This window comes from Ochotona curzoniae, unplaced genomic scaffold (genome assembly GCF_017591425.1).
Source record: "Ochotona curzoniae isolate NIBS_2020 unplaced genomic scaffold, NIBS_Ocur_1.0 scaffold_4505, whole genome shotgun sequence".
NCBI classification, from domain to species: Eukaryota; Metazoa; Chordata; class Mammalia; order Lagomorpha; family Ochotonidae; genus Ochotona; species Ochotona curzoniae.
In genome coordinates this window covers 32,423,328-32,441,305 of record NW_024467118.1, presented here as the reverse complement: position 1 = coordinate 32,441,305, position 17,978 = coordinate 32,423,328, and the positions used below count along the sequence as shown (strand labels likewise).

At 40.2% G+C, this 17,978-nt stretch overlaps 1 protein-coding gene across 1 annotated transcript in view; it reads left to right on the top strand.

Moving 5' to 3' along the window:
* FZD3 (frizzled class receptor 3) overlaps positions 1-17,571 on the top strand; it is a 66,208-nt gene extending 48,637 nt beyond the window's left edge. Inside the window, exons 6-7 of the mRNA XM_040965984.1 lie at positions 1,958-2,191; positions 16,735-17,571. Of these exons, the coding sequence (XP_040821918.1) occupies positions 1,958-2,191; positions 16,735-16,948 (448 nt within the window). The 3' untranslated portion in view covers positions 16,949-17,571. The remainder of the gene's footprint in view (positions 1-1,957; positions 2,192-16,734) is intronic.
* The last annotated feature ends 407 nt before the right edge of the window (positions 17,572-17,978 follow it).

Sequence of the window (17,978 nt, the reverse complement as noted above, 5' to 3'; positions counted from 1 at the left end):
GTGAATGTTTTTTATACATTCTTTCATAATCCTCCTGATACTCCTGCAAAGGTTTGTGTGGGTTTTCATTTGTGTTTTACAGACCATAAAGCTAAGACAAAAAGAGGTTAAGCTCTTGGCCAAAGTCACGAGGTATTTAAAGAGTTAAGCTTCCATTTCTGATTGTTCATTGCTCTTCTAGTATACAAGCAGTGATAAAGAGATAAGCTGTTACTTTATTCTGATGCAGTAGATGCTAAAAGTTTTATAACTGATTTTTTGGGGGAGGAGGTGTAATTGCAGCCTAGAGCTATTGAAATAAAATTAATCAAGAGTGACAGCGGTATTCTTGTATTCGTGACTTTAATGCAAATATCCTGGTGGCTTCTGGTGTGCCTGGTAGCATGATCCTGAATTTTGGATTGTGATAGATGCATTTTGTTTCTTCACAGAGTTATTCCTCATCTCTCTGTATATTCCATACTTTAAAAAATTATGAATATCACTAAAAGCATTAAATGAGCATGTGTATATAAAATACTCAACAAATAATTCATTCTCCTCAGCCCTTCTACCTCAGCATGAAAAATAACAGCAAATAATAAAAATTCTTATGTAATTTTTAATTTATTTACTTTTATTGGCAAGGCAGATTTATAGAGAGAATGAGAGACAGTGAGAAAGACCTTTCATCCTTTGGTTCACTCCCCAAGTAGGCACAGTGCCTGGAGCTGAGCTGATTCAAAGCCAAGAGCTAGGAGCTTCTTTCAGGTCTCCCACATAGGTACAGGATCCAAAGGCCTTCGGCCATCCTCTGCTGATTTCTCAGAGCACAAACTGGGATCTGCATGGGAAGTGAAACATTCAGGACACAAAGCAGCACCTGTATGGGATGCCAGCACTTGGAGGTAGAGGTTAAGCTACCATACCATTATATTAAGTTAGCCAGTTAAGCCACCATGTCGGGCCCAGTTCTCACGTAATTTAAAAACTTAGACTATACTATTCAGGTTCTTTATGAATATATGACCTAATCTTGTTTTTTTTTAAATGAAATTATACATCTTATTTTTAACTTTAGAAGAAAAAGTATTTAGTCTAGCAGTTAAAGTGCCTGCCCATGTCCCCCATCCAAGTACTTGGATTTGATTCCTGGCTCTGGCTCCTAACTTCGGCTTGCTGCCCGTGCAGACCTTGAGAGTCAGAGATGGTCTAGGAACTGCGGCTCCTGTCACCCACATGGGAAACCTAGACTGTATTCCCAGTCCCTGGGTTCTGCCCAGCCCCCAGTCCCTGCTTTAGGGCATTTGGGGAGTGGACCAGTAAATGGAATTGTCTGTCTCTCAAATGTGTAAATAAGTTTTTTTAATGTAACTTTAAAATCTGATTCTCATATTTAAATAAATTAAGACACTTATAAATATAGCTCCTCAATTAGATTTTGTTCATTATTATTTTACTTGTTATCATGTAAAAGATAATATAGCAACTTGCCTAAGATTATGTTTATTGGTAAAGTTGGAACTAAAAACCTGATTTCTTCTTCTTTTTTTTTTTTTTTTTTTTTTAGTTTTAACGCAAGATTTATTAGAAAAGCTGAGGAGACTCCCATCCTAGCGACGGGAGGGGGTTTTGAGATAGAAAGGCCCCTTACCCCCTGCCATAGTGGCAGGAGGAAAAGTAAAAAGAAGACCCTAGTGCTCTGCCATAGTGGCAGGAGGACAAGAAGAACCCGTATTAAAAAACCTGATTTCTTTCTTCTAACATAGGCCTCTTTCCATCATACCGCTTTAGGAGACTGATATGGGGTGGGGAGAAGTTATATTCTTCCATGTGCTGACATTATTACCTTACATTGGTCCCAAAGACATATTTTGTAGAGTAATTAATTTCAGGTAATAATGTCAGTTTTGCACAGTACTTTGTTTATTGGATAACAGAGATTTTTACATCTTAAACTTCCTATTTTGTTGTCCAGGATAGTGAATGAGAGCCGACAGGTCCTCCAGGAACCCGATTTTGCCCAGTCACTCCTTAGGGATCCCAACACTCCTATTATAAGAAAATCAAGAGGAACTTCCACTCAAGGAACATCCACACATGCCTCTTCCACTCAGCTGGCTATGGTGGATGATCAGAGAAGCAAAGCAGGGAGCGTCCACAGCAAAGTGAGCAGCTACCATGGCAGCCTGCACAGGTCGCGTGATGGCAGGTGAGTTTTGTTAATAAAAGCTTATTTCAGATGTTGAATTATTTTTATGCTTAAAAACCATAAGAGTAACCAGTTCTAAAATAGAAATTAAACATGATGGAACATTTTTTTAAAGGATTTTTTTAATTGGAAAGGCAGATATACAGAGAGCAGGAGATACATAGAGAAAGATCTTCTATCCACTGATTCATTCCCCAAGTGGCCACAACAGCTGGAGCTGAGCTACTCTGAAGCTAGGAGCCAGGAGCTTCTTGTCTCCCACATGGGTACAGGGTCCCAAATCCTTGGGCCTTCCTCTGCTGCTTTCCGAGGACACAAGCAGGGAGTTGGATGGGGAATGGAACAGCCAGGATACAAATCAGTGCCCATGTGGGATCCCAGCAGATGCAAGGCAAGAATTTACCCACTAGGCTATTGCGCCAGGCCCATGATGAAATCTTTTAAACTTTGCCAGGTAGAATTGCCCTATATTGTGGTCAGATATTTTTAAAAAATTAATTCCGGTAACATACCTAATTACTTGGAACAGCACCAATTCAATAAGTTCCTGATGTCACCTTCTATTATTACTTGTTTTGAACGAGGTGAAATGTAACTACAATGGTATAGTTCAGAATTTGGCAGACGTCTTCTATGAAGATTTTAGGCTTATTTAGTGACCTGGTCTGTATCACGACTCTGCAGTCCTCTATTATGGTGTGAAAGCAGTTTTGGGCAATATGTAGCAAGTGCAAATACCTGTATCCCAATAAAACTTTATTTGCAAAAACAAGAGAAGGCCAGATTTGTTCATCAGCTGTTTACCATCCCTTGTGTAGCAGATAAGGTAGCATGAAGAGGGCGTGACTAACTACTGTGTTGCTAGGAGCTGGATTTCAAACTTCACAGAGAAGAGATTTAGAAATATCTGACTCAATTTCTTTTTAAATTTGAAAGCTTAGACAATATGATTAGGAACTTCTTGGGCACTTTGCAGTAATTTAGTTAAGCGATGTTGGAACCTTAGAGTAGAGTGGAAGTGGTGAAATTTGACCTGCAGAATATTTAGGGGGAAAAAGATAGGAACTGATAATGGATTAACAAGAGAAATTAGAAAAAAATACACCAAAGATATTCTGTATTTTTTTTTCTTCTAGATTTCTAGTTTTGGAAATGGAAAGAATGAAATTTCTCATCTTTAAAATCAAGAGCATTGCATTTACTTAAACATGTCTTTCATTCAGCTATTTTGCAGCCTATCAATCTTAGTCTATTGCATCATTTTTCTCCTTGTGTGCTGGTGTGGAATATGATTTCAATATATATATTTTTTGATGCATTGTTTTTCTTCTTAATTTGCTTTCTTTTGCCTTCCAACTTTGTCTCCTGCTTTTTGTGTTTTAAAATCAGTCTTTCCTGGGCCTGGCAGCATGGCCTAGCGGCTAAAGTTCTTGCTTTGAACGCTCCAGGATCCCATATGGGTGCCAGTTCTAATCCCGGCAGCTCCACTTCCCATCCAGCTCCCTGCTTGTGGCCTAGGAAAGCAGTCGAGGACGGCCCAAAGTTTTGGGACTCTGTGCCCATGTGGAAGACCTGGAAGAAGTTCCTGAATCCTAGCTTCAGATCAGCGCAGCACTGGCCGTTTGCGGCCACTTGGGGAGTGAATCATTGGACAGAAGATCTTCCTCTCTCTCTCTCCTCCTCTCTGTATATCTGACTTTGCAATAAAAATAAATAAATCTTCAAAATAAATAAATAAAAATATAGGAAAAGTAAAGTATAACTTCTTTAATTTTTGTTTCTTTATTTGAAAGGCAGAGTGGAGAGTCAAAGAGAGATCTTCCATTCACTGGCTCACCCTCTAACTGGCCACAATGACAGGAGCTGAGCCAATTCAAAGCCATGAGCCAGGAGCTTCTTCTGAGTCTCCTACAAAGGTGACACAAGGACTTGAGCCGTCCTCTGACACCCTCTCAGGTCCTAAGCATAGAGCTGGATTGGAAGTAGAACAGCTAAGATTAGAATCAGTGCCTATATGGGATGTCGGTGCTTGCAGGTGGAGGATTAACCTGTGAGCCCAGCCCCAGAGTGTAACTTCTGTATTGTAAAAGCATATAACGTTATGTTAAAGACAGGATATATATATCTCCCAAAGTTTACATATATATGTATAAATACACACACACGTATACATATAACCTACTGCAATCTAAGATGTGATTAAATCTGTGTTAGAGGTGATGGATATTGTAGAACTTCAATAACAAAAAATATCAGATTGGTCCATAATAATATCTTAAAGGAGAGCAATAGGGAAAATGAAGAATAAAAAATATATTCATATTGAGTAGAGAATTTCCGAGTATAAGTTAAAGACCGGAGGTATCAGCCACTGTAATCTGAATGGAACTGGAAATTAATAAGAAAGTTTATAATTATCTGTATAAGATAATTGGTCATTAGAATTGTGAGATAGGATCCCTTGAATCATAATTTTTAAAAAAGAGCAAAGGACAGGACTTAATAAATGATTACAATAATAATACTTGAAGAACAGTGGCCATGGGATTCAGAGATAGTGTTTATAGGCATATAAGTCTATAAAAAGTATGTTGACAGGATCAGTGCTATGGCATGGTCGGCTAAGCCTCTGCCTTTGGTGCTAGCATCTTATGTGAACACTGGTTCAAGTCCCGATCCACTTCTAATCCAATTCCCTGTTAATGGCCTGGGAAAGCAGTGAAGATTAGCTCGATTGTTTGGGCCCCTGCACCCACATGGAGACCCAGAGGAAGCTCCTGGCTCTTGGCTTCAAATCAGCCGAGCTCTGGCTTGGCTGTTGCAGCCACTTGAAGAGTGAACCAGCAGATGGAAGATGTCTCTGTCTCTCTCTGTCTCTCTCTCTCCCCCCCCCCATCTCTCTCTCCCCCTCTCCGTCCCTCTCCCTCCCTTCCTCCTTCCCTCCCTTTCAGTCTCTGTTTCTCTCTATAACTCTGTATTTCAAATAAAAAGTATATTGTCATGAAAATCAGAGGACAGATTATGACTTCCAGTTTTTCCTTTTTTTCCACCACTGTGTTTAATCTGAATCGTCCATCAACAGGAGTGGGGATCATCTAGCCCACAGGCCATACAAATAAATCATCTGGTCCAACCCTGCCAACACAATGGCAGGTGGTACTTGAAATGGCCTGTGGCAGAAAATTTCTCTACTCCTGCTTTAAATCCTGTGTAGTTCTAATTGCCATGGCAGTAAGCCTACTGCTTTTTTTTTTTTTAACCTTTGTCATTCTTTTGGTTTTAGTCAATTTTCAACGTTGTTTTCTTCAGTTAGGCTTATAGCTTAAGGAGAATAGGAAATAGGAGGCATACATGTTTATATTCCTCCACAGTACCCAGCACAACATCAGGCGTATGTGTGGTAGCAGGTTAACAAGACCGTCAACTAATTAGTGATTTGAGAAATAATGTGGATGTTTCCCAGAAATTCAGAGCCCAAGGGCTCCAGTGGCAGCCAGATAAAGGTATTCAGTATTGTGAGATGTGAATACTTACATTGCAAGACTGTCATACTTAGAACTTAAAGAGCAAATTTGAGAGATTACAAGACTACATTGAACAGACAAATGAACAAGAATTTTTTTTAAGATTTATTTATTTTTTATTGGAAAGGCAGCTTTACAGAGAGAAAGAGAGACAGAAGAAAAGATCTGTCCTCTGGTTCACTCCCCCAAATGGCCGCACAGCCAGAGCTGAGCCAATCCAAAATCAGGAGCCAGGAGTTTCTTCCAGGTCTCCTACACAGGTGCAGGGTTCCAAAGACTTGTGCCACCCTCTGCTGCTTTCCCCGGGCCGTAAGCGGGGAGCTGGGTGTAAAGTAGAGCATCTGCGACTTGAACTAAAGTATATGTGATCCCAGTGCGTGCAAGGCTAGGATTAGGCTCTGACCCTTTGTGCTGGGCCCAAACAAGAATTTTCATAATTCCAAAAGTTGTACTATGAAGATTTCTTTTCACTTCAGTTAGTTTTTAACTTTATGTGTTAACACTGTCTGTTGGCCATCTTCTCATCATGTCATGGTATCTTGGCTGGGGGATCACACACATACCCAGCACTCACTCTGTTCCAGACTCCTTAAGGGGTATTTATTGATCTCTGCACTGTGTAATATAAAAAAAAGGCTTACGTAAATATGCCTACACATATATGTCAACTTTAAAGAGTCAGTAATTGCTACTTCGATGATGAAAGGGTGGATAGAAAATAAAGTGGATGAGTAGGTAGGCAAAGTTATGGGATTGAATTATTAGGTTAGTAAGTAGGTGACAGTAACATGGCAAGCTTGAGCATGAGTAATGAGGTACTGGTGAAAGTATAATTAATTATTTAGATTAATTGTAGCAGATACAAGTAGTATAGAACATCTGAAACAGTAACTTCAAGCTTTTCTACTTTTGACTTTGGAATGCATTTCCTCTTTTTAACAATAGCAACAAGTTAAACATCCTAATGATTTTACCTAAGCTTCTAGGTAATTAATGCACATTTTCATATTGTATATTAGAGTGAGTGGTTACAGTGATTTAAATTAATGTCATGAGATAAATAAACTTGGTAATTTGCACATAAAATATTGAACTTAAGTAATATAATTAAATGTATTTTTCTCTCTGTAGTTAATTTTTAGTTATCCATGGGCAGATTTTTCATATTTTAGAAAATCTTGTGTATAGTCATACTTGTCACTTAAATAATTAGATGTGATTACTTAGTAATTTTTTATGAAAAATGTGTTTTTATTTTTAACTGAAAGGTTGCGATTTCATTTTAGAAAACATCCAATTCTTACTTTGTAAGTTTCATTTATTTGAGAGGCAGAGAGAGGTCTCATCAGCTGGCTCCCTGCCAGTTGGCTACAGTGGTTGATACTGGACATCAAAGCTGGGACTCGGGAATTCAATCCAGGCCTCCCATTACAGAGCAGGAACCAAGCGACACCTTTGCTGCCGGGGACCAGAGAACTGCCGAACAGCAGGAGTGACTCCATTTTGTTATTTCCTCATTTTGTAATGGTCTTGGAATGCTAGATCCAGTTATCTTTCACCCAGATTCCTCGTAATCTTTCACCTGTAATTGTTCACCCAAGATAACGGTTGTCCTGGTGACCTCTGCCCTATCTGGCCCACATCCTGCTGTAAAACTCCCCCCACCCAGCCTTTACCTGCGGCTTAAATACTGCCTGAGAAAATAAAGTTTTCGGAGCTTGATCAGACCTCCTGTCTTGCTCCCATTCTTCGTGTCTCCTGTTCCCCCCCAATCGTCGGTTCTCTCCCCAGGTCTCCGTTGAAGACCCCGCGGGCCGGGGCACTTGGCGCCCAACGTGGGGCCTGGGGAACGGGCCCCCCGACGATCGTCCGCCTTCCCACGGCCGTGGACACTTGAACCGCCGCGAGAGTAAATCGTGAGTGAAGGTTCGCGTAGAGCCGCCGCGGGAGCGCCTAGCGAGTGAAGGTTCGGATAGAGCCGCCGCGAAAGCGTCTCGTGAGTGAAGGCTCGCATTGTGATTGCCGCAGGAGCACCCGACCTGAAGGCTGATCCGGAGGTAAATTGGCGTGACGCAATGGGACAGGCATTAAATAAGCATGACTTATTTAGGGCCTCAAGGAGGCCATCAAGGCACGAAGAATTAGGGTTAAGAGAAAAGAAACTTGGCTGGTAAACAGCTTCAGCGCAGCATCTTCCAAGAGAAGCACATTGTCAGAGAAGTGGTGGCTCTAGGTGAGCCTCAAAGAAAAGAAGATGACATTAGGTACAGTATTCCTCCTCTCGAACGGGAGTGTACCCTGCGGAAGTGACCCTTGGCACCCCGCAGCTCTGCACGAACGTGGGGACCCCCCGGCCACGGCGTAGCTACGGTCGAATCCCCTGAGAGGTTGTAAGGGAAGGGAGGTGTTAGGTGTCCAATTGGCTTCTTTACTATCCTCTCATCTTCTGCCTTGAGAGACGGCCGTGGATGCGTGGCTCTGGGGTGAACCTGTCTGAGGACTGACGGTTTCTGGCCGAGGCAACACTTCGGTGTCACCCGAAACTCTGCAGGGGATCCCCTGGGCCCGACAGCCCGACTGGGTATCCGAGTGCCACTCTCCTCTCTGCTGTCTTTCTTAAGCCATGGGCAATAATGGTGGGGAGATTGATGATCCCGCGCTTAAGGCGCTAACATACATTCTGAAGTTCTGAGGGTTAGAAATCTCAGATGCTCAGGCAGTCAAGGTCTGAGGGACTGTTGTCAGATTGGCACCGTGGTTGACATTGCTTAATTTATTTGCCTGTAATACTTTGAAACTAGAGAATAAAACTGGCCCTGAACCACCTTAGACACCCCAACAAGAGCTTCTGGGAAGCTCAGAGGGCGGGAAACCACCCCCAGTTCTAGGGGAGTCGAGAGCACAGCCCCAGGTGCAAGCCTTCTAGTGGGGTTCCTCCAGCCAGTCCAGGATTTTCCCATTGTTAACCATGAAGGGAACTGCCCAGCGGCGTGATATTCCTGGAATGCAGGAGATTTAAGAAAGCTGTGGCAGAAATGAGCCTAACTCACCCTGGGCCAAGACTAGTCTTTAGGGTCTTGCCCATTAAACCCTGTATCCCGGCAGTTTGGATAATATTTTAGGAGCCTGTACAACTCAGGAAGTGCAAGTATCCTGGGACAAGGTAAAAGAGCTTTTAGAGAGAGCTAACATGAATGTCTCCTCAGAGAAGGTGCAAATGATCCCCCTCTTTTTAAGATTTTAGGGACAGTATTCTAGCTAAGCGTTAAGGAATAATATTCACTAGTAGATTTTCAAAAGCTTCTTGGAAAGGTCAGTTGGCTATGCCATTGGCTACCCATGTATACAGGACAATTACTTTCATTATTTGAAAAGGCAAAATGCTAGGAGACTGAGTTTCCCTCATCTATAAGCCTTACAGGAGACTCGAGAGGCCCTGAACAAGGCTACTTGCTCATTATTACTCTAAGAAAGAGTTATAAGTGAGGACATTTTCAAATTCTTCCGTGCTTATGGCTGCCCTTGTCCAGGAGAGCAGTCCCTTCCAGTGGGTCCATTGATCCGTTGGAGAGGCGCCCAGAGTTAATACTTGTCCTATCTACTGGCAGATCCAATTCAGGAGGTCAGAGAGCTAGCCCTTAGGTGTTAAGACTTTGAACCAGCAAACCTTGTTGTCCCTTATCGAATGAGTGATTTTGTATGACAGACAGGCTGGCAGCCTCCCTTGAAGGTTATCTCGGCGCCATTGACTACCATTATGGGCCATATAAGTGGGTCACCTCCTTCAATCACTTAGATTGGGAAAATTCTGCCCTTTTACCAACAAACCATGAGGATGGAGGAAGGGAAGGGGCCACAGCAGAGGTTTTTCTGTCCAATCCTGTCTATTTGACCTATTTTGAGCCATGTCAAGGATCAGCACAGTATAAGGAACTATTTGTTGTAGTTTTAGCAGAACTTCTCTCAAAAGTTGAAGAATCCTTTAACCTGTTCTCCAACAGCCTTAATGTTGTAAATTTGCTCCCAGAATTGGCTCAGGAATACACAAGGTTGGAATATAATCCTATCATCCCTCATGATCTAGGCCCAAACATTGCTGTGAGGGCAAGCCCATCCCCCTTTGTCTGTAGGTCTCCATTTGCTCTCCTCACTGGGTAGCAGACAGAGATATCTTCTCCATTGTAGCTGCTTTAACCTTTGGCCTAACCTGCTCTCCCAGTCTCTCTGGACTTAACCACACCCAGTCACCTGCAGGATCTAAATTTCTCTAGCTCCACCTCATAGCCCTAAGCCCTAGCTGAGAGGAGCCAGGTAAGAGATAAACGATTAACATTCATTAAAAAAAAAAAAAAATCGGAAACTTGTTCTGTAACCTGATTTAACAGTTATATACAGAGTGGTCCAAATGCACTGTTAAATTAACCTAAAGCATGAGATGGACCTATGTACTTGTTTTATAAAATATGTCTAGGTTGAAGTATGTCGAAGAGGTTGGAAATCTCAAAAGGTTTAAGAGATGTATGTCTCTGTTTTGATGTGTTTAATGATTGTGTATATGTTTGTTTAGTCTTTATTTTTGGTGTTCTATTATTTTTGTCCGGACAAAAACTAGATTTTGTTTTAATACTCTTTAACCAGTTGTATCTTTGTCTTGAATTGTTAAGTTATTGTTCTTGTTGTGAATTGGGTAAGTGTGTGACTGACTGACAGACGAGATGGGACGGACCATGACTAACCCCCTTTTCTCTCTCCTGGTAAATAATTTTTTTTGAAAAAGGTCTAACTTATCTAACAGGACTTGACCAGACCAGACTCCCCACCTCCGCTGGAAAAAGGTTCTTATAACATTTTCTTGTTGCTTAGTCTTCAGCTTGCAGTGTTCTGGCACTTATCAGGTCTAAAATACAATATTCATTAACATGTTCAGTTAAATGTTAAATGTTAAGTGTACTTTTTGTATAACTAATTTACACCTCTAAATTCTTCAGTTTGAAACCAAGTCTCATGACTTTGAGGGTTCTAGTAGGATCCCTGGAACTCTCAAAGATTGAGACAAAAATTTGGATAATATAATTGTCATTTAAAATAATTTGGATTATAATCTCACAATATTAAAAATTATGCTAAATTTATTGCATCATATATGCTATTAAATAGATGAGTATTTATACTCATTGGTTGAAATGTTTCCTACTCATAAAATTAATCCAGTTTGTAAACTATTTGTGTTCTTACTTACAAGGAAGTATGTGAGATTTTGCCTTGCAGGAGAACAACGAATTCTTTAAAGATGTATAGTAAAATTGGTTATGATGTGTGTAATTTCTGAATTTTGCCTTTAAGACAATGAAGTTGGAGTCTGATCCCTTGTGAAGAACGACAGTGTTTTAACATCCTTATAATAACCTTTTAAGTTATTTTAACATTTAAGTTGTTTTAACATCTCCTTTTAAGTTATTTTCATCTTATTGATAACTAATAGATTCCTAAGTAGCCTCCCAAGACTACAGCCAAATTGAAGTTTTTCAGCTCTCTTGACTTCAAGAAAACAAACTATGAAGAAGCTCCAGGCCTACCACCCATAGAAAAGGGCTTAGAAGGACATGCTTGGAGTATGCCCTTTGTAAGGAATTTAGGACCTTGGCCTCCTTCAGGTCCTCATTGTGATTCTTATCTGCCTTCTTTTGAGAAGGGGAAATTCCCAAATCAGCTAGAAGAAGGTTATTTGAAAAACTTCTTTCCAGGTTTTAAGGCGGGTTTGTGTTAAAATCTGTTTCCATGAATTGGGAGAAATGGTTAAAACTGCTTAAAGCCATTGTATTTAAAAGTTAGTATACTTTTATTTAAAAAAATGTAGCATTGCTTGTAGAATATTTTGTCCTACAGGGAAATGGCTATCATACAATGAAGAGGGCAAACTAGGACAAAATATTTTAAAGGTTTAAGCATGTTAAAACAGAGGAAGTCAGAAAAGTTAAGAAATGAATCTTGTAAGCCTTATATATTATTGGCCATAATTTTAAAGATATTATTATAACATTGTTTAAGTTTTTAATGTTAATACTTAATACATGCTGATGTTAGAATTGATATCTGTTCAAAAAGTTTTTTGAAGTGTGTATACATAGAAATGCTAGTATATATCTAAAAATAAAAATACCTGTATCTTTAATTTTGAAAGCTGTTAAAAAATTGAAGCATTGAATTTTAGATAATCTCTGCTTAATTGGTAACTTTGTCAATTGTCTATCCACCTTCAGTAAGCTCTATTTTTGTTCCAACCACTGAATTTGTTACAATTCTTAAAAAGTTATATGATTTTATCAAGAGCTATATTTTCAAGGGTATTTTCTGATATGTATTTACTTTGAAATGTTTGGATGATCACTTCTAAGTGATAAAAATTTCTTAACATGTTAGCATTCAAATCAGTCTGACTAAATGAATGGACATTATAATGATGAATCTTCAATTAGATGCTTTAAGGCCTCTTGGCATATTAAATAGGTTTAATTCTTCTGGTTTTGGGATTTCTAGATGGGCCCCTAGCAGCCTCAAAGTCAGAAGAATGTGTTTCAAAGGTTGTATCTTTCAGTTGGTAAAGTTATTTAATGGTAGGACAGACAACTGATCTAAAAAAAAAAAAAAAAAAAAAGGGGGGGGGCATTGCTAAAGTTTGATAGTAAACTATAGGTATGGTTTATTCATATTATTAAAAGCAAAATGTAATTCTAAACGATTGGTAATGTTAACACACTCAAGAGAATTGTCAAGTAGCTGTTACAAAAGTTGTTTTGTTTTATGTGTTACCTGATACACATGTACATGTTTATGTGGCAAGCTATGTAGTCTATCTTAATTGGCTTATAGATGAAAATATTCATAAATGTGAATTGCTAAGTTGAATCATTTTGAGACTAATGTATGGATATGCTATTAAGCTTTTGGAAAAGCATGTCTTTTTATTTCTTTAAGACCTACAAGGCCTGTTCAGCTGAATAATTCTGAATGTATTCAAATGGACTTACTATTATGAGTACAGTTTCAAAACTGGCCATAGGACCCCAACTCCTCATGAACTAGATGGTAAAAGGAGCGATGCTGTTTCTACGCCAATAAGTCCGGGATTGTTCGAGACCGAATCCAAAAACATCAAGAAGAGCTCGAAGCAGTGCAGAGAACTGTTTCAGAACCCTGTATGGACAGCTTGGGGCGGGATATTGCCATATTTACTTCCCTTGTTGGGACCCCTGATCAGCATTTTGTGGATTGTTTCCTGTGGTGCTTGTATTGTAAATCGTATCACTCAGTTTGTTCGGCAGCAGGTCCACTCCCTGTTGGCTAAACCCATCCAAATTCATTATCATCAGCTCGATTTGGCAGATCAGGGCTACGATGAGCCCATAGCTGATTAAGCTCCAGCATGGAACTCAGACCCATGCACGCTTGCACAATGCAGCGTTGGGCACCGTAGCAGAGGTGCAGGCAGAGCACTGCAAGGGGAAGGCCGCAAGTCCTGCTTCTGAGTCCCCTGAGAGGTAAACCTGATTGCATAGGGGTTGGTGTCAGTGGTCCCAGGACCTTGCAACAAGATGGCTCTGCCCCTCCTCTCCAAAAGACACCAAGAGCCATTAGGTGGCGGGGTTGCTGACTCTTTATCCCCGCGAGAGGAATCAGGTCACTACCTCCCCTCTCCGGTCAAGGCCCACTGTCTCCTTGCTAGGAGCAGACCTGATACAATTCTGCCTGTTCAAAAAATATAGAAAGGGAGGAGATGCCGGGGACCAGAGAACTGCCGAACAGCAGGAGTGACTCCATTTTGTTATTTCCTCATTTTGTAATGGTCTTGGAATGCTAGATCCAGTTATCTTTCACCCAGATTCCTCGTAATCTTTCACCTGTAATTGTTCACCCAAGATAACGGTTGTCCTGGTGACCTCTGCCCTATCTGGCCCACATCCTGCTGTAAAACTCCCCCCACCCAGCCTTTACCTGCGGCTTAAATACTGCCTGAGAAAATAAAGTTTTCGGAGCTTGATCAGACCTCCTGTCTTGCTCCCATTCTTCGTGTCTCCTGTTCCCCCCCAATCGTCGGTTCTCTCCCCAGGTCTCCGTTGAAGACCCCGCGGGCCGGGGCACTTTGCATGAGCCAGGAGCCAGACACGACCTGCAGCCGAGTATCAAGCCCAGGAACTTGAGGGGAGGACTTGGCAGAACACCTGCCTCCTGCCTCACCCCCCACTGCAATATTTTTTAAAAAGATTTATTTATTTTTATTGGAAAGGTGGATATACAGAGAGGAGGAGAGGCAGAGAGGAAGATCTTCCATCTGGGGGTTAACTCCCAAAGTGGCCGCAATGGCTGGAGCTGAGTCAATCCGAAGCCAGGAGCCAGGAGCTTCTTCCAGGTCTCCCACATAGGTGCAGGGTCCCAAAGCTTTGGACCTTCCTCAACTGCATTCCCAGGGCACAGGCAGGGAGCTCCCACCACAGTATTTTAAAACAATGATTCATTTCCTGATTAGAATGCTGAAGATTATTTTACTGCCTTCATTTACCATGTTTATTTGAAAGAGATACTGTGAAGTCATTGAAATAAACTGGCAAATCATACAAAGTAGAAAGAGTTGTCTACTTCGTGGAAAGAATAAGAATGTTGATAATCCTCGGGTAATAATAATAATAATAATAGAGGAACAGCAATAATAATAATAGGGTAATAATTATAACAGTCCTTGAAGTAAACTAATAAGCTCATTCTGAAACATTTTTATCTGCAAAAATTATAAAAAAGTCATAATTTACCAAAACATGCAGTATAAGTTAAAAACTTTAGTTCCAAACTATGAAGTATCTTTTTCTCTGAAATATTTTCTTTGTCTTTAAATATGCACCCATCCAAGTATTTTTTTCTTAACATTTATTTATTTTTATTGGAAAGGCAGATATACAGAGAGGAGGAGAGACAGAGAGGAAGATTTTCTGACCGATGATTCACTCCCCAAGGAGCCACAATGGCTGGAGCTGAACCAATCCAAAGCCAGGATTCAGGAACTTCTTCCGGGTCTCCCACACGGTTGCAGGGTCCCAAAGCTTTGGGCCATCCTAGACTGCTTTGCCAGGCCACAAGCAGGAAGCTGGATGGGAAGCGGGGCCACCGGGATTAGAACTGGCGCCCATATGAGATCCCAGCATGTTCAAGGCGAGGACCACTACACTATTGCACCAGGCCCCATCCAAATCTTAAGTTTTCTTTTGTTTTACTCAAACTTGAAACAAAAATTACTAAAAGAATAAATTTCCAAAGGACATAAATTTGTAAACTCTGGATCTGTTGAAAATATGTAACAAGCAAAATCACCTCAGTAGGATATGAATCTGTCTTTATGATCTTTAAGTTTTATAAATGATTCATATTGAGTCATGAAATTTTGCATTATTATGATGGAATGGCAGATGAATGCCTTTTGACAGGCAATAGATCTTCAGCTGGTTATAATTAGGTTTTTGATGACTTAAAAAAATCCTGCTACACTCTGCTTACTTGTAGAAAAAACATTACTTAGAACTTACTGTATCAGTGTTACACTCAGCTTTCTTTGAACTTTATTTTTCTAAGTCAAGTCATCTTATAGATGGTATGTATGTATGTATGAATAACAAGTATCCTAGACAACTACTTCTTGAGGCACTAGGAATTAAAAGATAAGTAAAACTTGGTCCTTTACTATAAAGCCAGAAAGATCGATGAGCAAATTTCTAGCTTTATTAGGTGTAAGAACTAATTTTTAAAAAGCGACTGATTTTCGTGACTGGCCTAGAGCTAGTAGTCATCACTCCCTGTGACTGAGAATTTTTTTTCAGATATCCTTGCCTCTAATGTGATTCAATGAGTCAGGATTGCAACAACAAAAAAGTTTACCAGCTCCATCTGCTGCCTTTCAAGGTAAACCCAGTGGTAGACTAGACTACAAGCAGCAAGCAGTTGCTTCACTGACATACTCAGAGTGAGTTTTGAGTGAGAGCTACAGAAAATCTAATTCAGGAATCTTTTTTCAAAGACTTACCTGTATCTATGGGAAAGGCAGATTTACATAGAGGTGAGACAAAAAGATCTTTCATCCACTGATTCACTCTCCAAGTGGCTGCAACTGTTGGAGCTGAGCTGATCCAAAGCTAGCAGCCTGGAGCCTCTTCTGAGTCTCCCAGGCAGATGCAGGGTCCCAGGCTTTGGGCTATCTTCCACTGCTTTCCCGGAGCACAAGCAAGTAGCTGAACGGGAAGCGGGGCAGCCAGAACAAGAACTGACTCCCATATAGGATCCTAGGGTATCCATTAACCACTAGGCTACTGCTCTGGGACTCTAACAGAAATATTCTTACAGGATACAAAATGTTAGGATGTAACTTCCAAGTATAGATGTAGCTTCTATGAAAAACACATTCACAGCCTCAAGCCTAATGAAAACTAATTAAGATCATTTGTAGGTAGTTAATTCAGCTGTTAACCGAGTTTTCTGGAAAGAAACTGTCAGCACACACTGTCATCACTGCTTGCCAATTCATTCACCTTTTCTAAGGTTACAGTAATTTGTTTTCTCCGATTTCATGTTTCTCTTCCATTCCTAGCCTTCTAGTAAGATTTGAATTTGCTCTACTATTGATCCTAAGTAGTCATCTAAGCTCTAAGGAGCATTGCCACATTGTTCCTTTTACTGTGCCTTCTCTCCCTGAAAGTTACTCAAAACTTAGTTGAATGAAGAAGCTCTGCACAGTCAGTGTAGCTCCAGATTGGCCCATGTTGTGTAGCTTTTGCCTTTCACAGGAAATAGAACTTGAGTGGGTCATCTGCTGGTTTTGTTAGCTATGTTAATTCTACAGCATTTCAAAAATCACTCTCAATAATCAAGTCATATTCTCAGGTTTTCTTGAGTCTTTGATTTAATGAGCATTTTCAAGAAAATTATGAGTGATTTTCTAGTGTGTTCTCTCACCCCTCGACATAACCTCTGTTGTGTTAGGTTCACTCCCTGCAGCTACCGAGGAGTGGAGGAGAGACTACCTCACGGCAGCATGTCCCGGCTCACAGATCACTCCAGGCACAGCAGTTCCCATCGGCTCAACGAACAGTCACGACACAGCAGCATCAGAGACCTCAGTAACAACCCCATGACTCACATCACACACGGCACCAGCATGAATCGAGTTATTGAAGAAGATGGAACTAGCGCTTGATTGGTCTTGTCCTCAGTGGGAAACTTGTGCTGTTTAAAAAGCAGGTTTTCTTCTTTGCCTTTGCATGACTGATTGCTGAAACTCAGTTGACCGCGCTGCTTTCAGTCAGGTGCAGATTGTATCCGTTGGAAAGGTAAATGTTGCTTTTCTATTGCATCAAGCTTCAAACATCAAAGCCTCCAAAACACAAAGAATTATATAATCCTCAGTCCTCACAAGTAATCCTTTCTAGATGGTGAAGAGATAATTATTTGTCTGGTAAGCATTTTTATAAACCCACTTGATTTTATATTTAGAAAAATCCTCAATGTGTGGTGACTGCTTTGTAGTGAACTTTCATATAATATGAACTAGTTGTGAGATAACATTCTGGTAGTTCTGTTAATAACAAAATTTCAGAATTAAGGAAATTTTCTATGCAAGGTGTATTTCTCAGATGAATTGTAGGACTTTGTAGTTTTATTTCCAGGAAGTGAAGAAAAAAACTGTTTTTAAACTGTAGGAAAATTTGATAAATCAGCAAGTGTATTTTAGCTAATAGAATGTAAGTGCATCAGAAGAATCTGGTTAGTCTGTGGAAGGTTATGTCAAAATTCAGTCAAAATAAACTTTACCCAGAGATAAGATTTGGATTAGTAATGGAATAAAAGCAAAGGTGGGCATTTCCCCCCTATAATTGTGTTGTTTTTGTTTTGTAAATATTACTTTTATTGGCTGTATTTTTATAACTTAACCATATGCATGATAGAAAAATTTTAATTTGTACCCATCTCTTCTCATGTAATAGTATTGATTCATAGAGAACCTCATGTCCTGATGTGCTTTGAGAAAAATTTTAATTTGTACCCATCTCTTCTCATGTAATAGTATTGATTCATAGAGAACCTCATGTCCTGATGTGCTTTGTGGAGGCAGCTAATGAGATAAACATACATTGTAAGGTTTTTTTGTGGTAACCACAGTTACATAATGGCAAAATATTTTTTCCGTGTTTGTTGTTGTGTTTTTCTGCAGTGAATTGTGACCTTGC